Genomic DNA, 22,078 nt, shown 5'->3' on the forward strand with positions numbered 1-22,078 from the left:
TCAAAACTGAAACTATTTCATGTTCCCTTGAGAAAGAACTATGGGTATGATTTCAATAAAGATAAACTGTCCATTCCAGTGACATATTCTTAAGGAGGAAAGATCATTTTGACCAAGTCTTTTCCTTTCTTGTGACGCTCATGCTGTGTAATGGATGATGCTAGTAGTCTTTAAGACTCACATGGTGTTGAATGTGACTGTCATGCTAGTCTGGAAAGGACTGCACCAGTTTGTTAGAAAAAGAAAAAAACGCTCATGCTTGATTGGACCTGCGGATACTTTTAATTCAGGGCTCTCTCTCTACATATCTACTCCATTTTGCTCATAGTGTTTCTCAAGTAAATATTCATCTGAATGCCACTTTGGTTACAATAAATTCTTTACCACTGAGAGTGATGTAGTTCAGGCAGCCATTCTTTTCTGTAGTTACCTGCAGTCACAGGAGTCAGCCCTTGCAAAAAGAAGTCACAGTGGTGCAGTTTGTCTGATGGTGATATTGTTTTAAAAGCTGGTTTTATTGACAGATAATCCTGAGTATAACAAAAAAAACCAAGTTAACAGTATAAAATAGCTGACATGTAACTTGACAAAAGGAACATTTTTGTGTGTCACCATCACTAACGCAGACAATCCTACATGACTACATATATATATTATATATATTTAAATTGTGTTGAAACATTTAAACTAAGTTTAAAAAAAAATATCAAAATCTTACAGAACATTAGTACAAAGGAACATTCAATATTTTACTCCCAGAGGATCAATCCAAAAGGCTTCTCTTAACTTAGTGTTTTGTTGTATTATTTTAAGTAGGCAGACACTGCTTCTTAAAAGAAGTTCATTAAGATTTCATTTTAAAAAGTCAGATGTAGTGAATAAAAAATACTTCCATGCAGTTTCTTCCTTGTAAACAGTGATAGGGTTTTGGCAACATGCAGGCTGGCTGGTTTGCTGGGGGGCACTAAGCCGGCTCTGAGTTGATTGGTGCCAAGTTTCGCTGCTTGAAGTACTGTGTCACTTGCTGGGGCAATTCTGCCAGGACAGATTTTGCTAGTGTTTCTTTAGGTGCCTGTAAATATAGGAAAAATGAATACTATTTAAAATACAACAGATAGAAAAAAATGCTTTTAGAATCCTAGGAATGCTGCTTTTCCACTGTGATTGTGCCTTTAACACTAGAATTACCAGAGCCTACGAAAAAACTCGTAATTCCGTCCCACCTTAAATCGCTTCTTAAAATCGTTCACAGCTATCCACCAGCGTCTTTTGTCATCTAAATGTGCTGATAAAAATCAGGCTGCAAGCAGCCAGCTATTCCATCCCCCCAACGACTTAGAACGTGCACAAACTTCTCCCAGCTCATGCCTTGATTGATTATCTGGGAGTGAAGTGGAGTTTTAGAGTGGAAATAATAGATCATTATTTGGAACACACGCATTTTACGTGTGTTCCGTTTCTACAGTAATCCGTGTAAACACATCATTAAAACAGAAACGTTTTTCATATTGTAGTAGTAAATGACTAAATGTAAGCATAAACTATATAATGTATGAAGCCTGAAGTCCAAATATCAAACACTTTCACAAAAGGTACACATATAACAGAACAAGTATGCTGTTATTCAATAATATAACTGCAGAAAAAAGCCACCTTAGCATGCCATATTGACACATACGTACAACAGCTGCCACGGTAGTGTAATGGTATTAGCCGCGGACTAGTATCCAAAAGGTCATGAGTTCGATCCCACATGGTTCAGTTTTGAGAAGTAAACTGCTCTTATTCTTACTATTTTAGAATAAAAACATGCATTTGATTTCAGTGTGTAACAGCCAGTAATTTATGATTCTTGTAAAGCTTAGTTTTTTTTTTTAATTCACTTTTCATTCTCAGTCTCAGTTGTGTTCAGGATCCTTCTCTACCCCTCATCTGAGAATGCTGTTTTCACATAAAGATGCGCTGTAGCTCTGCAGCGTACTTGTGACTCCCCTTAGCTGTTTTTTATAAAGAAACGGCACCATACAGCAACATGTGCAAACTGGCAAGATCAGGGAAAAAACACGCGGTCACTAATTACAAACCGCAAGATGAATGAAAGAGACAATATATGTAAAAACATCATCGCACTAATGCAGTATTATTTGAAAAAGAACAGCGTCAGATCGGGTTTGAATATGCGTGCTGTTTCTTTTGTACTCCAGGACATGCAGAGGACAGAATAGTACAGAGCAGTAAGTTCAGCGCTATATGCAATCAGACATACAAACAGACAGGCAGAGAAGGCACAAGATATATAAATAAACAGGGAAGGCACTGTATAATAGATATATAAAAAACAGCTAAGGGGATAGATATATAGATAGGTAGGAAGGAAAGGCACTATATGATAGGCAGACAGGGAAGCTGCTATATAATAATAAAATTACTGTTATTACTATGTAGATAGACAGGGAGTTCAGCGTCACAGCGTGTATTCAAACCCGATCTGACGCTGTTCGTTTTCAAATAATATTGCATGTACTTAACTATTTTAGAATAAAAACATACATTTGATTTCAGTCTTTTTTTTATTCAGTTCCATTCTCTCAGTCGCGTTCACGATCCCACCCCCAATCTGACAATGCTGTTTTCACATAAAGACGCGCTATAATTCAAATGTGATTTATTTGGAGACGCGCTATAGTCGAATGTGATTTATATAGGGAAGAAAGTACAATGTCAGGTGCTCATTCAGTGTAATAGGAACCATAGCCCAGAGAGATGTGTACACTGCAACAAGTACACATGTCGTGAATGTAGGAAGGGTGTGTGGAAATTGTTAATATTTGAATGTGATGATTTTATATAGCACGGATCGGAAATCAGCAGTTCTTAGCATTGCACCACGCAAGCTGTCGATCAACCGCCTACTGTAACTTGCTTTATTTTTTCTTCACTTATAGTCTAGAATAAAAGTGCACTTGTTTTTTATTCTTGTACACCAACATATGTTCCTGTGTTTGAGCGACACGGGCATGCTCAAAAAAATAGACGTGTAATGCCACGAAAAGTGCACGCAGGCACTTCAGTTCGCAAGCATTGGTACGAGAATGCAGTCACAAGTATGCTGCAGAGCTATAGCGCATCTTTATGTGAAAACAGCATTCTCAGATGGGGGGGTAGAGAAGGATCCTGAACACGACTGAGAATGAAAAGTGAATAAAAAAAAAAACTAACCTTTACAAGAATCATAAATTACTGGCTGTTACACACTGAAATCAAATGCATGTTTTTATTCTAAAATAGTAAGAATAAGAGCAGTTTACTTCTCAAAACTGAACCATGTGGGATCGAACTCATGACCTTTTGGATACTAGACCGCGGCTAATACAATTACACTACCGTGGCAGCTGTTGTACGTATGTGTCAATATGGCATGCTAAGGTGGCTTTTTTCTGCAGTTATATTTTTGAATAACAGCATACTTGTTCTGTTATATGTGTACCTTTTGTGAAAGTGTTTGATATTTGGACTTCAGGCTTCATACATTATATAGTTTATGCTTACATTTTGTCATTTACTACTACAATATGAAAAACGTTTCTGTTTTAAAAATGTGTTTACACGGATTACTGTAGAAACGGAACACACGTGAAATGCGTGTGTTCCAAATAATGATCTATTATTTCCACTCTAAAACTCCACTTCACTCCCAGATAATCAAACAAGGCATGAGCTGGGAGAAGTTTGTGCACATTCTAAGTCGGTGGGGGATGGAATAGCCGGCTGCTTGCAGCCTGATTTTTATCAGCACATTTAGATGACAAAAGACGCTGGCGGAGAGCTGTGAACGATTTTAAGAAGCGATTTAAGGTGGGACGGAATTACGAGTTTTTTCGTAGGCTCTGGTAGTTCTAGTGTTAAATGTTGCTAATGAAACAGGCTAATCTCGGTTGAGTACCTGGAGGTGTCTGCAAGCTGACAGCAGGCCTTTGTTTACTTTGTTCTTTTTTGTGCATGGAAAAGACATAAAGATAGTCCACTGCCCGCTTCACTCTGACCAAGTCATTTAACCACACTGTGCTCCAAATGGAAGAAAACTGTATTGTATCCCAATCTTGTAAGTCACCTTGTATAAATGCATTTGTTAAATGTACGATAATAGTAATAATTCTTAGTGTCACCAAGGCTGTTAATGCTTATGGCTGCCATACGCTACACATTGCCTGTTTTTATTTTAAATTTAAATTGTATTCATTATTATACCATATATTAAAAAATTATCAATTTTGCTAGACCACAAATGTGGCTAAATCAAAAATACATTATTTGTGTTCAAAAGGCAAAAGAAACCCAACTCCAGAAATTCCCCGTGCTAATACTGAAATTAGTTACACAAAGCTGAATATACCTTTATTCTGCATTTTGAAGAAAGTCCAAAATACACCATAGCCTTAGTTAAGCATCAAATTAAATAAGAAAGAAATAGGACAGAGAGAGTTAAGATTTCCTAATCACAGTCACTATTTTCAGGCTTCCTAATTAGGTGATAAGGCTGAAACACTGGCACTAACCTACTTTCTGGTCCAGATTTTCAACATTAAATAAATCCTTTCCAGACATTTTTACAGCTGACAGAACACGATGACTAACTTAATCTTGTTTCAGATTGTGCAGTCAGGCCAATGAATAAAACAAGTTGCTTTAGTCTGTTTCATGCTCCTGAGGTGGGATCAATTGTTATATTCCGCAGTGAATTTCATGTTTACAGAATAAGGAAGCAGACTGCAATCAAAGACTTTCTGGAGGCATTTATATTTCTTTCTGTCAAACGAAGAAGCTGCAGACAGTTTATTACTTTAAACATCTTGTGAATTTTACAGTCTTAAAATACTGTGCAATCAATTTCTGATTTGAGGATAGTGAAAGAAATGTGTTGCTGGAAAATTAAATTTGGAATGTAATTGTTCATAGGATGCAAAGATGTCTATATAAAGATCTCTAAGCAATTTAATCCCGAATATTTTCCAGATATTCTTCTTCTTTCGGCTGCTCCCATTAGGGGTTGCCACAGTGGATCATCTAAAAAATTGTTGTCCGCATATTGATTTGGCAAAATTTGACACCGGATGCCCTTCCTGACATAACCCTCCCCATTTATCCGGGCTTGGGACTGTCATAAAGAAACACACTGGCTTGTGCATCCCCATTAAAAACTGCATATGTTTGCAAGCAAAATGATTTCTACATTGGTTCTATATTCTGAGATAGTGAAGCACAATTGGGTTATTAGTATACTGTATTGGCACAAAGAAGGGAATATAGAGAAGTACTGCAGGATTTTATTTCTGTTGTGGACCAAACCTGTGTATGTTCATCTATTTGTGTCCAGGTTTTTATAGCTTGTATGTTTGCTGCCCAGTAATAAAACTGAAAGTTAGGTAGGGCCATGCCACCTTCTGTCTTAGGTCTTTGTAGAGTCGCTCTTTGGATATGTGGATGCTTTAGGTTCCAAATAAATGAGGTTATGGTCGAATCTAATTGCTTAAGAATTATTTATTCATGTATATTGGAATGTTTTGAAATAAAAAAAAGCTTAGGAAGGATATTCATCTTAAAAACGTTAATTCTTCCAGCTAGAGTGAGATGGAGGGTTGACCATCTATACAAGTCTTGCTTAATTTTTTCCATGCAGACGGTGAAATTTTGTTGATAAAGAGCTTTATGTTTACTTGTGATATTTACCCCTAGGTATTTAAAATGATCTGCAATAATAAAAGGGAAGGTGTCCAATCTAATATTGTATGCTTGAGAATTCACTGGAAAGAGCACACTTTTATTCAAATTAATTCTGAGACTAGAGGTCTTTTAAAATTCTGTGAGTGCTGTTAAGACTGCAGGCACAGTGTTTTGTGGGTCTGATATATAGAAAAACATATCTGCATATACAGAAATTTTCTGTTCCAGTCCTTCTCTGATAATCCCCTTTATCTGATAAGCATTTTGACAGTGGACTGCCAGTGGTTCAATGGCAATTACAAATAGCAGTGGTGACAAAGGGCAACCTTGTCTGGCACCACGTTCTAGTTTAAATTAGTCTGAGCAAATGTTGTTAATACAAACTGAAACTTCTGGATTGGTATACAGTAGTTTGATGCCAACAGTTCCGCTTTTTCAATTCGAGCAATGAATGTCTGCTTAACGTCTTCCAGGTGATCGGCAAGTTCTCTCAGTTTAGACGCATTTTCCTGAATGTGTTCCTCAATTTTTCTCAACATATCTTTAAAGACTGCATCAAAACGATTATATATACGTTTTTCCAAGTCTTTACATTCCTGCCGCATTTCTTGCAGCTCTAGCCACAGCTTCTTGATTGTCTTGAGCAAGACATTTATTTCTCATCATTTCTCATTTATTTCCGTGCTCCGCGGGTGAAGTGGCAACCCCAGTTACAGCCGATGCTTCCGGCTTGCGAAGAGTGGATGAAAGCACAGACTGCAAGGCCATTTCTAGTTTCAAGTGATCTTCTGGAATTGGCGAGCTATCGTGACCTGCATTGCTTGCATCTTCGCTCCCATTTTCGCTCTTGACTGGAGATGTTGCAGTTGAGCGGGGTCCTGGGAAGTCTGTACTTTTGCCTGCCAGTTGCAGGTCAGTCTCTGAAAGGCCGTACCTTGCACTTGGGCATGATGTCTGTCTAGACTTGGGTGTAGTTTTAGGTTTCTTTCCTGATTCTTTCAGACTCCCTTTCTTGTTACTCGGGTTTATATACTGTTGTAGAAACTCCCTAGGTTAGGTACATACAGGATATCTCGGGATAATAAGAAATAAGAGAAAAACTAAAGCCGATGCAACGGCGCTCCGCTTCAGATGTCCATCTCCTGTAACAGATGACACCAACTCAGCATTAATATTGCAAAACCAAGGTTCATTGCAAATGCTCCTGTTCATTATTCCTAATAGAAAATCCTCCATTTTATGTTTAAGAACATAAGATAGACAAAAAGAAATCCCTGGGAGCGTGCTCGTGTGATGTCATTGGCATAGCCCTTTAAAAAGGTCACTTATGTGCTGTTTGTGTATCCATATTTTGGATAAAACTAAAAGGCTTAACTTGTGATTCTCTGTGTTTTCATTCTCGATTTGCTGACTTACTTTCCACTTTACGACTCATATATTTGTCTCATGTTTCTGGCTTGGTGAAAGATCAGTTTTGAATGTGGCACATATTCTATTTTATTCTCCTCTCATCTTATGGTCTTACAATAAAACTCAGAACACATATCAGCTTCTTCCAGTACTGGGTTACAGAGGTGGGAATGGGCACAGGACAGGAAAAGGCCCGGGACAGAGCCTCAGAAAAAGTCACACACACCAAACATACACCTAAACCAGTGTTTCTCAGCCAATTGTGGGTTGCAGGTGGCCTTGCTCATCAATAATTTTTTTCCAGGTGGCTTAAGCCTTATTATCATACATCCCACACTTTAAATAAACCTTCCTAAACAAGTGATGACAAAATGAGAGGATAATATACAGCAATTAACCATGGACATAGGCAGAGGAACACAACCACAAAAGAACAGTCTTTATTTATTGCCAAGTTAGATGAAAATAGGGAAATGCCAGCTGATTCAAGATTCATCCAAGCTGGAAGAAACATCTTTACATATGAATAAGGCTGTCACCTTTCATAATGAATGTTGTGTGAAAATGCTTTTTATGCTGAGTTCTATGCAAAAAAGATACAATTACATTCTCTGTTTCTTTCATGTGTCAGCCTACGTGATGTACACTATGCTTGCTTGCCCACAGCGAAATCACAAAAAAGTATCAATTTTAAATTGGCACATTATTATGTATGTACCGCTGCTGCCTCCCATATCCATATCGAATGTCCTGTGTGTAAAGCCATTTCTGGGCATGTTCAGGGTGAAGTTTGCCTGGTGTGCTTTGGTTTTCCTCTCACATCCTAAAGATGTGCTTTGGGTTAATAGTTTGAGTGACTGTGCCCATTCCCATGGTTCTTTACTGATTATTATGGTTAAGACTTTGAACCCCATATCCTTGAACTAACTAAAAATGTGACGAGGGATGGATGAATGTGTGGATATTACTGTGTAATTAATAATTCAAACAGGCAAGCTATACAAATTCATTTTTAATACAAGATAAGTTCTCACTGGAGCATAAATGGGGTAAGTTCTGAGTTCTACTAGATAACCATAGCTATATATCCCTAATTTAACAAAGTACTGAAATAAGCCTAAGGCAGCCTTTGTAAATGATAACTTACCCTACATTTGGACATATTCCAGTGCATCAAAACCTATTCAGTAGATAACCTCTAGCGGCTTATTGTAGTACAAATTCTGGGATGCTTGACATAATGCAATTTAAGAAAAATATTCTTTTAATTGGGCTTACTAGTTTGAAAGGTGGAACTTGGCCTGTTGTATGGATGTTGGGTTGGGGTATGCAAAAATTCCTGGAATTGTTGGGGAAAAAATATAAACCTTAATTATAAAACATACAAGCAATTCCCTTTTAGTACCCTTTAAAATACTCTCCTTAAGATGTTATACACTTGTCCCAGTGCTTCTCCCATTCCTAGTAACACTTCCTGTACTCATGTTTTGTTACCATGCCTGAAGCCCCCTGCGGTTTTCTTCCATGGTAGCAAATTTTCTTCCCTATAGTCTCAATTGTAATTTCAGAAACAAAAAGAAGTCACAGTGAGCAAGATCTGGAGAATGTGTTCAGGTGTGTTGTCATGATGCAATGTATCTGGACCTTTTTTTCCTTTGAGGCACCAGCAGTTCAATGTAATGTCACAGTCTGTCCACAGGGTGCAAACATTTTATGAACAAGTCAGACAATTTCGAAAAGCATGAACACCATCTTCTCTTAAAAATCCCCAAAGTCATCTCACGATTGTAGAATAAATGCCAGAAATACGCACTCAATAAGGTTAACATGTTGCCACTCTACAGACTTCTTAAACAGACTGTAAGCATATGCTCCCATGCTACTGACCAAATTCTGGGAATTTTTATGTCCCCCCTCATAATTTAAGTGAGATCATAGTCATGCTGCAAGCAATATGCATGGTGACGGCAATTTTTTAAATGGTAGTGATATAGGTGCATTGAGTTGGCTAATAATCAGCAACCTTAATAATGTCCAACGATTACCACACTTAATCATGTTTATTGTTTTCCTCTTTAAAATTTTTATGTAAAGGAATAATTCTGTGTTTTTTTTTCTGGTAAGCTCTAACTGTATTACCACTGCAGCAATCTTTAAGTGCCAGTGGTTTTCTTATCATATACTTTGCACTGATCCTTCAAAAGTGGTTGTCGGTAGTCAAATTTAACATATATATGTTGTCACACATGTGCGACTAGGAAGGAGCTAAGTGGACCAAGTGGAGATAATTACCCACCAGGCCAGGGGCGTGGTGGGGTGCACTAAACCTACCTCTGTTATCTCTACAGACCAACTATGGGAAAACCTGCCTGATTCAACATCACTTCCGGATCCGGCGCCCAGACTGACTCCACTTCCGGTCCATGTGTCCAGATTGAGATCACTTCCGGTTCCGGCCAGACGACATCACCTCTGGTTCATGGCTTATAAAGCCACCATTTTCTAAAACCTCATCAGTACAGTCTTTGAACTCAAACCAAACAGATCATTCCTGTTTTCAATACCCTTACAATATATACGGGTGGCTGCCCAAACCTTTTTTCATGTGTTGAGACTACTTCTTTTACAATGTATATATAGTATCTTATTATAATACCTGCTACATATTTATTTCAAAATGGATTCAGAAGGATATAAAAAAATAAACAGATAAAAACTCACATTTCTGAACTCCCGAAATGGAACAAACTGCACAATATCACGGGCAGCCTCTTCTCCTGTATAGGACCGAAGGATTCGATTATCACCATCCAGGAACTCCATAGCAGCAAAATCTGCATTTCCTACTCCAACAATAATGATGGACATTGGAAGTTTAGAAGCCTGGACAATGGCATGGCGTGTCTCATCCATATCACTGATAACACCATCCGTGATGATAAGGAGTATAAAATATTGCTGTTTTTGAGAAAAACAAACATTAGAAATTTTTAAATCATTATTGTCACTCTGTTCTTCACCCAGCCCATCCCGCAACAGATGTTCACACATTTTTAGATCTCATAACTCATTTGAAAGTTAGAGCAGGTTTGATGAGAACAAACCATTCAGCCCATCAAATTTGTCAGTGTTGTTCACCCAGTTTCTGTAAAATGTCATCGCATTGAGAAATGAAGGTCACTAAATTCTTGCAATCAGCCTTTTCTGTGTGAAAGAAATTTTTTCAAACATTTGTGAGAAATTTACCCTTAACATGTTTACTTTTCTGTAACTGTTTTCTTGTTTAAGAATTAATCTCAAAATAAAATCCTGGTCCACCATAAATTAAAACTGAAATACTTACTGTATATTAAAGATCAATATGCAATTAAAAATATTCAAACACAGGTTAAACATTTTGGGTGATACATATAGTTTTGTGCCATATGCACTGTTTTTTGAAATTGTGAGATGTTTTATATATATTTTTACTTCTTTGCTTGCAGTGCATCTGCAAAGTATGAATTGTGCACAATTACTTAAAAGAAGTAGGTGAAAGCTGCAGCCTTCAAACAAATATGACTCGCCAAAACACAGCCCTCCATGAAAATAGGATTCTCTATGATGATAACACGACATGTTCAAAAAGTAGAGCACACAATGCTGTTTTGCACTCAGATAAAAATGGTCACGATTGCTCATACACATTAAACGCAGTCATTAATCAATTTGTTCTCTTTTTTTCCTAAAAATAAAGTGTAACTGGTGCATCACAGATTGACTGTGACAAGCTTTGAAAACAGCGGGTTGCAAGTTGACTTTGAGAGCTGCAGGCAAAAGCAAGTGGTCAAGACATAACATACATAACTAGACTAAACTGTTTCTCTTTTTTGCCTTTACAGTTACAGCAAAAATGTTAATACAGGTGACCTTGATATTAGCTACCACTGGTTTGACTTTGTGTCTAACGATGGGTTGCTCACAGAGTCCCGAATGAGGCACGTTACTTGCATTGTGAGGGAGCGTCAGTTATGGCACTATGGCCATGTGGCACGATTCCCAGAGGGTGATTTGGCATGCAGGATCTTCACTGCTGAGGACCTGAGCAGCTGGACCAGGCCAAGGGGATGCACGTGTAACACTTGACTTCGGCAGATAGACAGTCTTTTCTGGAAGGTGGAAATGCCTTGTGTCTGCCTTGGGTTGCCAACTGGGATCCTGAGCTGTTTCGACGTGTGATGGGTCCGGCAATACGCTATACCAGAGCATGCTCCCTGACCTGACCCGACCCAACCCCTACATCATTGTTCCGCAGAAATACTTTTTGATCTTGTCTGTTATAATAATTTAGAATTTTTTAGAGTAATATAAATTAAGGTCTGTAATTTCACTGGGAGCACAATCTCATTCTATATTATTGTACAGTACCACCCAGGAAGCAATTATAAGAAAGCACTACATGTATATGTGAAAAGATTTTCAGATACAGTGTACAGCCAACATGCAGCTGATTTAGCAAAGGACTACATCATGCAGCTGTGAAAAAAAATTAAAACCACACAAGGAAATGGGTTGCATAAAATATATTTAAATTGTAATCAACTGTGATTAGTTACTTAATTACTTTAATTTATTTTTATAAATTACAAATTGCTTGTTTTTACAAAGTACTACTTCATGCTTTTCTTTTCATCCTATTTTACAATATGAATTTGGCAGTAATCAATTAATTTTACCAAAAACTTTCACAATATCTGTTTATGGATCACATCATTCCAATGAAGTAGACTTGCACTCTTTTCTGTATACCACCAAATTTTCCATTTTTATATATTTCTTTTCAAGCAGTTCTCTAGTTTTCTCTGTTTAAAGATATTTTAGGAAGACAGCTTAAATTGGCAAGTTCTGCACATAAATTATACTAGATAGAATTCGACTTAATGTTAAATATCACAGGATGAAGCCCTCAAGGTAGACACCAGAATTGAATTCTGAAAATGACATCTCCATTATGTAAATCCATTCTTATTCCAGCTACAGTATTCAGATTAAAAATGAGCACGCTAAAATCAAGTTAGGCACTTTATCTTTATGACAAACTACTGCATGCTAACACTACCATGTTGAAATATAAATTACCTTCACTAAAAAATAAAGTAGTTGACATGATACACTGTTCATGGAAATACAGCCTACAAATACCCATGGTATTTTGATCAGACAGTACTGAAATTATATTATATCCTTTAACTTTAGTTTTGTTGTTCCCCTCTGGCAATTTTTACTTGTCTTCTTTAATTCTGGTGAATGTGCATAGCTGCTCATCTGGAGCACCAAATGTAAGAGCTTGATATGTGACAAATACCTCTTTGGGGATTTAAATGTAGTTATTGCCATGCTTTTACTACTCCAATGATGCACAACAATACATATGAGCAATTTCAAGTGAAGAAATTCAGTTGCCAACTGCAGCAGGGGTAGAAAGACCTTGATGGTTTAGCCTTAGCCTAACATTTTAATAATCTCAAAATGCTATTGTTCTCACCTTCCCTTAGAAACTGACATTCTCAAGCACATAAGGCGTTTCAACAGAAACTGACATACATTTTTAACATATAGCTTGCTCATTTTCAAAATGATTTCTATTGTCCTCTGGCTAAGGCTGTTTTATAGCCCCTACGAAGTGCTAATGCAATCCTTTCAAATGTTCCAAAAAAAAAGGATCAAAAAAAGCATATAAACACTTCTGTCCAAAATTAAGAGATTACTAAAGACATGCAGGTTAGGTGAATTTGTGATGCTAAATTGGAGTGTGTTTGTGTTTACCCTGTGATAAGATGGCATCCTGTTCATGGATTGTTCTTGCCTTACAACCGATGCTTGCTAGGATAAGCTCCAGCTTCCCTGTGACCCTGCTCTGGATAAGTGGGTTTAGAAAACTGAAGTCTGATTTTTTAAATTCACCACATATAACAGTTATTAAACTACAAACAACTCATTCACTATGATGACCAAAAAAGTAAAATTAAATCTTTCATGTCAAAAAACAAATTAAAAACATTTTAAGTTATTTATAAATATTTAAAGATGCCTTATTAAGATAAAAAACATATACATTGGATTCAGAAAGTATTCTGACTCTTTCACTTTCTGCACACTATACTGTGCTGCACGTTTAATTTTAAATGGATAAATTAGCCATTTTTGCCCATCAATCTACACTCAATAACCCTTAATGAAATCCACCCTTCCAGAGAGGTCCCCCACCTGTGCACCTGGAAGGCAGCACACCGTACAAGACTCTCTGTCCTTGGAGCAAACCTGAGTTTCAGTTTCCTTAATGATCGAGTCCCCAACTATCACCACCTCTGTTTCTAGGAACAAATTTTGAGGTGGCCTGTTGGGGCTCCTCATTCCTGCCTACCACCTCAGAATCATCAGAGATATCGTCCAGCTCCGCAAAGACCTGACGGTTTGACACTTCTAATTCTTGGGTTGATGCCCCCGGACAGTATGCACCTTTACCTTATGCCTTGTGACCGGTTACCACCAATCTCTCCCAGTCTGGTCTGGAATCTCCACCTGTGCCACCTTAAGGGTACACACTATCTCTCTAAAGGACACCTGGGCCAGGTCCACCAATTCTCTACTGCAACACAGACCATCCAATTCCTCCTCTAGTTTAGCAACCCTGAGCTTGAGGTGCCAGATTACCTGGCATCTCCTGCAGATGTAGCCCTCATAGATGACTGGCTCCTCCAAGCCATCATCTAAAAAGTCCAACATCCAACAGGACTTGCAATGCACTGGCCTCAATATTAAAATTTACTAGACATTACTTCAAGAAGGGAACTTCAGCATTTAAGTACTTGAGCCAGAAAGAGAAATGCATTTTCCCTAATAAGCTGCAGCCAACACAGCAAAGAGCTTAACTGAGTTAAGCACAGCACACTCCAGACAAAGGATCAGGCAGCAAAGACAAAGAGTGCGCTCCGTCCACGAAGAATCCTTCACTTGAACCTGAAGCAACAATAAAGCAACAACTCCACACAACATTGGACATCACCTTTAAATGCTTTGTACCATTAAATTATTTATTTGTACCATGATAAATTACAACTCTAAATAGCAAGTAAACAGCTAGCCTCTCTATGTTATATGTTTGTCTATCTAGTCTGTTTGTGTCCTCTATTATATTTCAAAACTAGGAGGCTTTGCCCCTGCTCACTTCGCTCGCCAAATCCCCCGGCCTACACAAAGACTGTGCGTCTTTGCCACTCATGTATATGGATTTCACTTTCACCAACCAAAAAAGCTTTTAATTCTCGTGGAAATGCCTTTTCATTGGGAAGAAACACTACTTTTCCCTGAAAGCAACACAAATTAGACGATCTACAAGTCTCCGACTTAAAGTTTAAATCGGAACAATATATTCGGTCTCTTTTCGCTGTTCTGTTATTTCACTGAGTAATAATTTCCATTTGATTGCGCTGATGCTATCTTTACTATAATTTTTTTGAGACTTTCCCATTTTAGTTTCATTATCTCTATCCTGTTCTGCATGTGCACCACGCCAACATTTTTGAATTCTTTATGACGTTCTACTTTGTCATCTACTCTTTGAGTTTTAATTTCCGGCCCCGGGTTTAGTTAAAAGTCTTGGCACAAAGTCTCATCTCATGGGACGTGAAAGTATCTCTCTGAAAAAGTCATGTCTCGTCCCAGGCTAAAAAGTCTTGTCTTGTCCCAGGATATTTTTTATTGTAATGGAGAGATATACATGCAGTTATTATATTTCTATAACCCTTGTGTTTATTAATAAATTGTATTATTCTGTTTCTTAAAATGAACATGCTTGAGTTATCTTGATGTAAGTCCAATGGCCCACTCCTACAACAGAGAAAGGTAAGGTAAATAAAATAGGAGCCGTACCAAACTATTTAATCAACTACCAGCATTGCGGAAGACAAGACTGATAACTGATTACCTGAGTTAAACCTCTCCTCTATCCACATTATTATGACAGTCTGTAGGTGGACAAGTTAAAAATTAATTTTTTTTGTTCCTATAGCCGATAAAAATGCAAAGGTTGCTTTGTTTAAATTTTGTAAATAAGTAGTTTAATTTGATAATTCCAAAGCTGATGGCCATCTTAAATACTTAAAACAACTTTTAAGTAAATGACTAGATTAGGCGAAACTCTATGTGCAAGCCAACATCAATAAAAGTATAAGATTATAGTGCTGCAGTGTATTTATTATATCATTAAAGTTTAAAAAAAGAAAAAAAGGATATATAAATGAGGGTCTCGTGATTTACTGAAGGTGGCAGAATAGTAATGAATCACAACACCAACCGTTCCATGTTTGGTGACACTGGCTGTACACTCTTGAGTAGAACTGATTGCATACTAAGGTTATGAGTAAGCCCTATCACTTTGCTTATTTATTAGACTTGCAGCAAACAAGCTTTTCCATACAAGAGATGGACTAATTTCACCTTTTCCAATATCAAAAAAAAAAAAACATCAGCAGTGACAAAATATCAATTAGATGGAGAATATTGTTTATTTCATTACAAAATACTGTTTGCACAAGGCAAAGCTTTTGTTCAGCAATTAATAACTTTTATGTTGAGCAATGGAATAGTTACAAGTGGTGCGATAATTTAAACATGCAGTCTATCACTGATTAGTTAACCACTTCAGGTGTTCTGGTTATGTATATTGTTTTTAATGAAAGAGAGCAAACATGCAGGTTAAAGTTTTTTTTAATTAAAAAGAGATGGAATGTGGGGGCTATACCAGTGTGTGGGTTATAAAACTTTGTTTTTTACTGAAAGAAGTAAAATGTGCGGGTTTTACAGGAGTACAAAGTATATTCGGAAAAATACAGTAATTAATTGATTTGTTCATAGTTTATATTCTATGGCTGTGTTATTTTTACAGGGTGACTTATAAGATTGATTAAATGTTAAAATGTCAATGTTTGCTGTTAAACTGTTACATTGTAGCTGTAAAATATAATTTAAATTACTAGGTTTCCATACCAACAATCAAGGTAAATGCTTAAACAATGTACCAGACTCAAAAGTTTCAGAATTCATACTATCTGAATGAATAGAAATACAGTACACTGAGTCCTGTGTTAAACCAAACAGGTTGTGCACTAACTTCCACAAGTGGAGTCTAATGGTATTTGTGCTGTTTAGCTATAGTATATTCAAGTTTTTGCAATCAAGTGACTGCAGGGTAGAATCACAAATGCTATTTAAAGAAAGGTGGTAATCATCCTGTATATGAGATACATGAACTTAATATCTGGGTGTTAAGAGTTATCCATCATCCAACCCACTATACTCCAAATTACAGGGGTCTGCTGGAGCCAATCCCAGCCAACACAGGAAACAAACCCAGGGCTGGGTGCCAGCCCACCACAAGGCACACACACACACGGACAATTTAGGATCACGAATGCACCTAACCTGCATGTCTTTGGACTGTGGGAGGAAACCAGAGACACGGGGAGACACAGGGAGAACATGCAAACTCCACGCAGGGAGGACCCGGGAAGCGAACCCAGGGCTCCTAACTGCGAGGCAGCAGCACTACCACTGCGCCACCTTGCTACCCATATCTCATTGAATTGATGATTACTGATGTTCTCCTGTTGTATATTTGTATTGATGTTCTATTTTCACAACAAAGTAAATATCCCATTATTTTATTAGACTTATTTAGCACTTTGCTGATACACCTGTCCTATTGTATGATCTTCAATACAAAAATACAGGTTATCTGATAGACATTAAGCAAGCAGTACATTCAAGAAAATACTGTAGGCTACATGTCAAATCCAAAGAATATTTGATAAGGTATATTAATTGTAATAACAATTTGACGTTATTATTGTGTTTACGGTATTTCCTTCATACACAATAGTTGTGTGTTTTTGAAGCAGGTTCTTTACATTTTTTCAGGAAAAGAACTCCTGTTTAAAGCAGATTTTGAGCGTCAAGCGAGGGTTTCCATATTTTTTAATGCATTACTTTAGGTCAATGACACACTACTAGTTTGTTGCACTGTTTCAGTCATTACAGAACTAAGCATAACATTTAAGTAAACATAATGGAAAAATATTACATAATTAAACATCAAAGTATGCATATGCTTGACGGTACTGTAATTGTCCAGCTTGCGATTGTTTGTTAGCCTCTGCTTGAAGATCTGCTTAGTAATTGTAACTATTGATTCCGGAGAAAAAGGTATCTCATGATAGGTATTATGAGTAATTAAGGGTTTGCCTAGTTTATGTATTTTGTTGTATAAAGTGAAATAGTTTGGGTTGGCAGCCATCTTCATAAAGTATACCTTAATCTTTCTTCTTTTATAAGGAGCACTGAAATCCAGCTACAAGCTCATAGTAGACTCACCATCTCCATTTCTGTCACCAGAACTGTTGAGCATGCCAGGTATTTCTGCTGCACAATTCTCCCAAAACACCAACAGCAGATTTCCTTTAGGAATGGTTGGATGAGTTCAAATGCAATGTAGTGGGATGCCTCCCACCCAGACTTTCTTTTGTTGTGTAGGACTCTGTTAGGGCACTGTATTTCCTGCTCCATTTGTGGGAATTCAAGCCTAACACTGTGTTCTGAAATTACAAACACACAGATGGAACTCAACTTATACACACCTGATAGTGAATGCTGTGTTACCGGATCAGATATATGCATCTATGTGAATTCGGGCTGAAAACACTAACCAACATTATCGATAATGTTGACAATAAAAATATTACAGATATTAATGTTGTCAATTATTTAATTAATTAGTTGTACTACACGGAACTCTAAACATATAATGTAGTGTTGTCCCGGGGCATTTGTAATGATAATCCTGTACCATGAAGGGGCTAATACTATGTGTGCTGTCCTGTGCATGCAAGCAGGCAACTGGTATATGAAAGTGCAAATGAACATTAATGTAACTAGCCAACCCGCGGCGTACCATACGCCGCATACTCAGGCCGGTTTTTTAATGATTTTTAAGTACAGGGAGAAAATTAACATTTAAAAAATCGGTAATGTAATAAATCAGCAAGAAAAGCAACATTGTAACAATGCACGGAACGAAGCAACACACAATCGTCCGTGACTGAAAACTGGCAGACCGCCCTCGCGCCTTCTCCTGCCAACCGGAGGGATAGGGGTGCATGGCGCGGAGTGTGGAATGGAAGGAGAGGAGAAGGGCGTCCATTCAGCTCCGTCCAGTCATGCTAGTCTGCCGATTTCTCGTTCAGTATGCACTGCCCGCTCATGTGCCCACCTCCAACTCGTCACTTGAGTCGTTGTCGTCTTTACACAGTCCAGATGCACCTGTGACTGACGTAGACGTTTCATTGCTCTGTGTGGTTTTGGCTGCTTTTCTATATATAATCCACTAAGACACCCGACCACGGTAGTAGCGAGGTGGGAGGGGGGTGTGTACAAAGGGTAGGGACGCAACCAGTGGGAGCGTATGAGTCGCGCTTAATGGGAATTCCACGGTTTGCAGCCCGAAAGGGGTTCAACGGCTTACCCACGCCTCTCTGCGCCGGGTAGATACACGCTCAATGTCATGCATAATTATTTATTGAATGCTAAACACTTCTGGAAAGACACGGTTGTCTAAAACGGGTTGGTGTGAGAATACAACAGTAAGCGAATGAAAAGATGGAACTCTGGAGAGAGCAAAATACAACACAATAGTGAACCCGCGGCATAACAAACGTTGCATAATTATTTATTGATGGTTGAATACTTCAGGAAAGACACAGTTGTCTAAAAAGGGAGGGTTTGAGGATACAACAGAAAGTGAATGAAAAGATGGAACTCTAGACTTTTCATTGCTCTGTGCGGTTTTGGCTGCCTTTCTATATATAATCCACCAAGACACCCGACCACGGTAGTAGCGAGGTGGGAGGGGGTTGTGAACAAAGTGCAGGAGCATCTAAGAAGACGCATGTTTGTCGCGGATGCGAATTGCTGTATGTAGCATGTAAAACAGTTTGCTATGGTGCACGCGGTCGTGCGTCGTAACCGAAAACTTGGTTTTAAAAGACTGCTTACTTCATTTTGCTTTAACGTCAGTTGTAAAGGATTGTTTTAAGGATCCCAGGGGATACCCCTCGCAAACCGTTTCACACGCAGCATATGGCGATTCACCTCCGCGAGAAACATGCCTCTGTGAACAGTCAACGTAGCTCGGAGGTGCATGACATTAACCTGACCTGTATTGCATGTGGCCTCTACGACAGACGAATATAAATGACGCCATTTTTTCAGTGTCGTCGCGTCCAAGTTGGTGGGCGTGGCCCTGCGAGTTGTCGTCGTATCCAATGGTCTTGGAGTTGGTGGGCATGGCTACTACCTGCGTGCGCCATAGGTGTCTCACTTGTCGGCAGCTTAGTGAATCCACGCCCCTTCCAGTGTGCTTTCCATGGTTGTCTTGCCTTAGTGAATTATATATATAGATGCTCTAAAACCTTCTAATACCAATTAAGAAACACTACAAATGAGAAACGAGTATGCAGTTTCTGGCATTATCATGAAGAAAGTACTGACTGGATTAAACAGTTTTTGTAATGAATGGAAAGGACGTATAAGAAACATCTGAAATACCTTTTTGGCCAGTGGTTCCAGTGTTTGATCAGAAAACTGCTTTTGAGCTTATCTGATGCCAGTGCAAGGTCATGATTAGCCATTGTTCACACATTTTCTTTTAACAGCATAAATCTCTGCCCCTCTTATGCTATATTTTTAACACTACTATTTGAGAGAATTTTTAAGCCACAATTAAATTAGTTAGAATCCTTTTTAATATTGTGAATACAAACCCTTGGATGATTTGTGCACTATTACCTTTAGTACAGCTCTTTTACTTTTGTGTTTGTTTTAAATACCTGTTTTAATTTTTACTTTTTTTTTTTATTTTATTAATTTTATTGCAATCATTCCATACAAATCAATCAATTTTTACAAAAAGTAGGATTGAGAGCAAATCGACCCCCACCCCTGAGAGAGAGAGCAAGGCCAATGGAGTAAAACTTTAGGCTTGTAAACATACCTAAATTGATGAGTTTGATAAGCCAAAAGAGATGAATGGAGAAGAAAAAGAAATACAGAAATAATTGCTTCCTCTGTGCTTTAAGAGCTTATTCTAAAATATTACTGATTAGATCCTGCCAAGTTTTGAAAAAAATCTGTACAGATCCTCTAACTGAGTATTTGATTTTTTCCAATTTCAAATAGTAAAAAACATCAGTTTCCCAATGACTTAAAATAGGAGAGTTAGGATTCTTCCAGTTTAGCAAAATAAGTCTGCGTGCCAAAAGTGTAGTGAATGCAATCACAGTTTGTTTGTCCTTCTCCACTTTAAACCCATCTGGAAGAACACCAAACACAGCTGTTAGTGGATTAGGAGCGATTTTGAAACTAAGGCTGTCTGAAAGGTAATTAAAAATTTTGGTCCAGAATGATGTTAATTTGGTGCAGGCCCAAAACATATGACCCAGTGAGGCTGGGACTTGATGCAGCGTTCGCAGGTTGGATCTTGACCTGGAAACATTTTGGAGAGTTTTAGGCGAGACAGATGTGCTCGATATATAATTTTGAGTTGAATAATTGTATGCTTTGCACATATGGAGCTCGAGTGAATTCTCTGCATTGCTATTTTCCAACCCTTTTCTGATGTATTTGCTGAGAGATCTTTTTCCCAGTGTCCTCTTGGATCTTTGAAGGTGAGGGACTGTAAAATAATTTTATATATTGCAGAGATGGTGTCTGAGTCCTTGAAATTGAGCCATATTTTTTTCAGCGTGGACGAGGGTGCAAGATGAGGACAATCCGGCAGGTTCTTTTTAACAAAGTTCCTAATTTGAAGATAGTGAAAGAAATGTGTAGCTGGAATGTTAAATTTAGATTGTAATTGTTCATAGGATGCAAAGACGTTGTCTATATAAAGATCTCTAAGCAAGTTAATCCCAAATTCTTTTCAGATATTAAAAACTGCATATGTTTGTGAAGGTTGAAACAGGTGGTTCTCTTGCAGAGGTGCCACTGATAAAAGATTCTCCATTTTAAAATGCTTTCTACATTGGTTCCATATTCTGAGTGAGTGAAGCACAATTGGGTTATTAGTATACTGCCGATAACTTGCATTTATTGGGGCACAGAGCAGGGAATATAAAGAAGTATTGCAGGATTTTAGTTCTATTGCGGACCAGGCCTGTATATGTTCATCTATTTGTGTCCAGGTTTTTATAGCTTGTATGTTTGCTGCCCAGTAATAAAACCGGAAGTTAGGTAGAGCCATGCCACCTTCTCCCTTTTGTCTTTGTAGGGTCGTTCCAAATTAAATGAGGTTACTGCTGAATCTAATTGCTTAAAAAATGATTTATTGATGTATGTTGGAATGTTTTGAAATAAAAAAGGAGCTTAGGATGAATATTCATCTTAACAGTGTTAATTCTTCCAGCAAGAGTGAGATGAAGGGTTGACCATCTATGCAAGTCTTACTTAATTTTTTCCATGCAGACGGCGAAATTTTGTTGATAAAGAGCTTTATGTTTACTTGTGATGTTTACCCCGAGGTATTTAAACTGATCTGCAATGATAAAAGGTAGGGGTTCTAATCTATACTAATAAAAGGCAAAGCCCTCACTCACTCACTCACTCACTCACTGACTCACTCACTCACTGACTCATCACTAATTCTCCAGCTTCCCGTGTTGGTGGAAGGCTGAAATTTGGCAGGTTCATTCCTTACAGCTTCCTTACAAAAGTTGGTCAGTTTTTATATCGAAATTCTACGCGTAATGGTCATAACTGGAAGCAGTTTTTCTCCATTTACTGTAATGGAGATGAGCTTCAACGCCGTGGGGGCGGAGTTTCGTGTGACATCATCACGCCTCCCACGTAATCACGCAGT

The 22,078-nt window shown here is 38.0% G+C and overlaps 1 protein-coding gene across 2 annotated transcripts in view; it reads right to left on the reverse strand.

The window, feature by feature from the left end:
- Positions 1-474: 474 nt before the first annotated feature.
- Positions 475-22,078, reverse strand: part of cpne2 (copine II) — a 291,680-nt gene continuing 270,076 nt past the window's right edge. For both annotated transcript variants that reach the window (XM_039762970.1, XM_039762969.1), the window contains exons 15-16: positions 9,853-10,089; positions 475-1,072 (exon numbers count right to left, since the gene is read on the reverse strand). In XM_039762970.1, coding sequence (XP_039618904.1) covers positions 965-1,072; positions 9,853-10,089 — 345 coding nt within the window. In that variant the 3' untranslated portion in view covers positions 475-964. The remainder of the gene's footprint in view (positions 1,073-9,852; positions 10,090-22,078) is intronic.

Source organism: Polypterus senegalus, chromosome 9 (genome assembly GCF_016835505.1).
Source record: "Polypterus senegalus isolate Bchr_013 chromosome 9, ASM1683550v1, whole genome shotgun sequence".
In the NCBI taxonomy this organism is placed as follows: Eukaryota; Metazoa; Chordata; class Cladistia; order Polypteriformes; family Polypteridae; genus Polypterus; species Polypterus senegalus.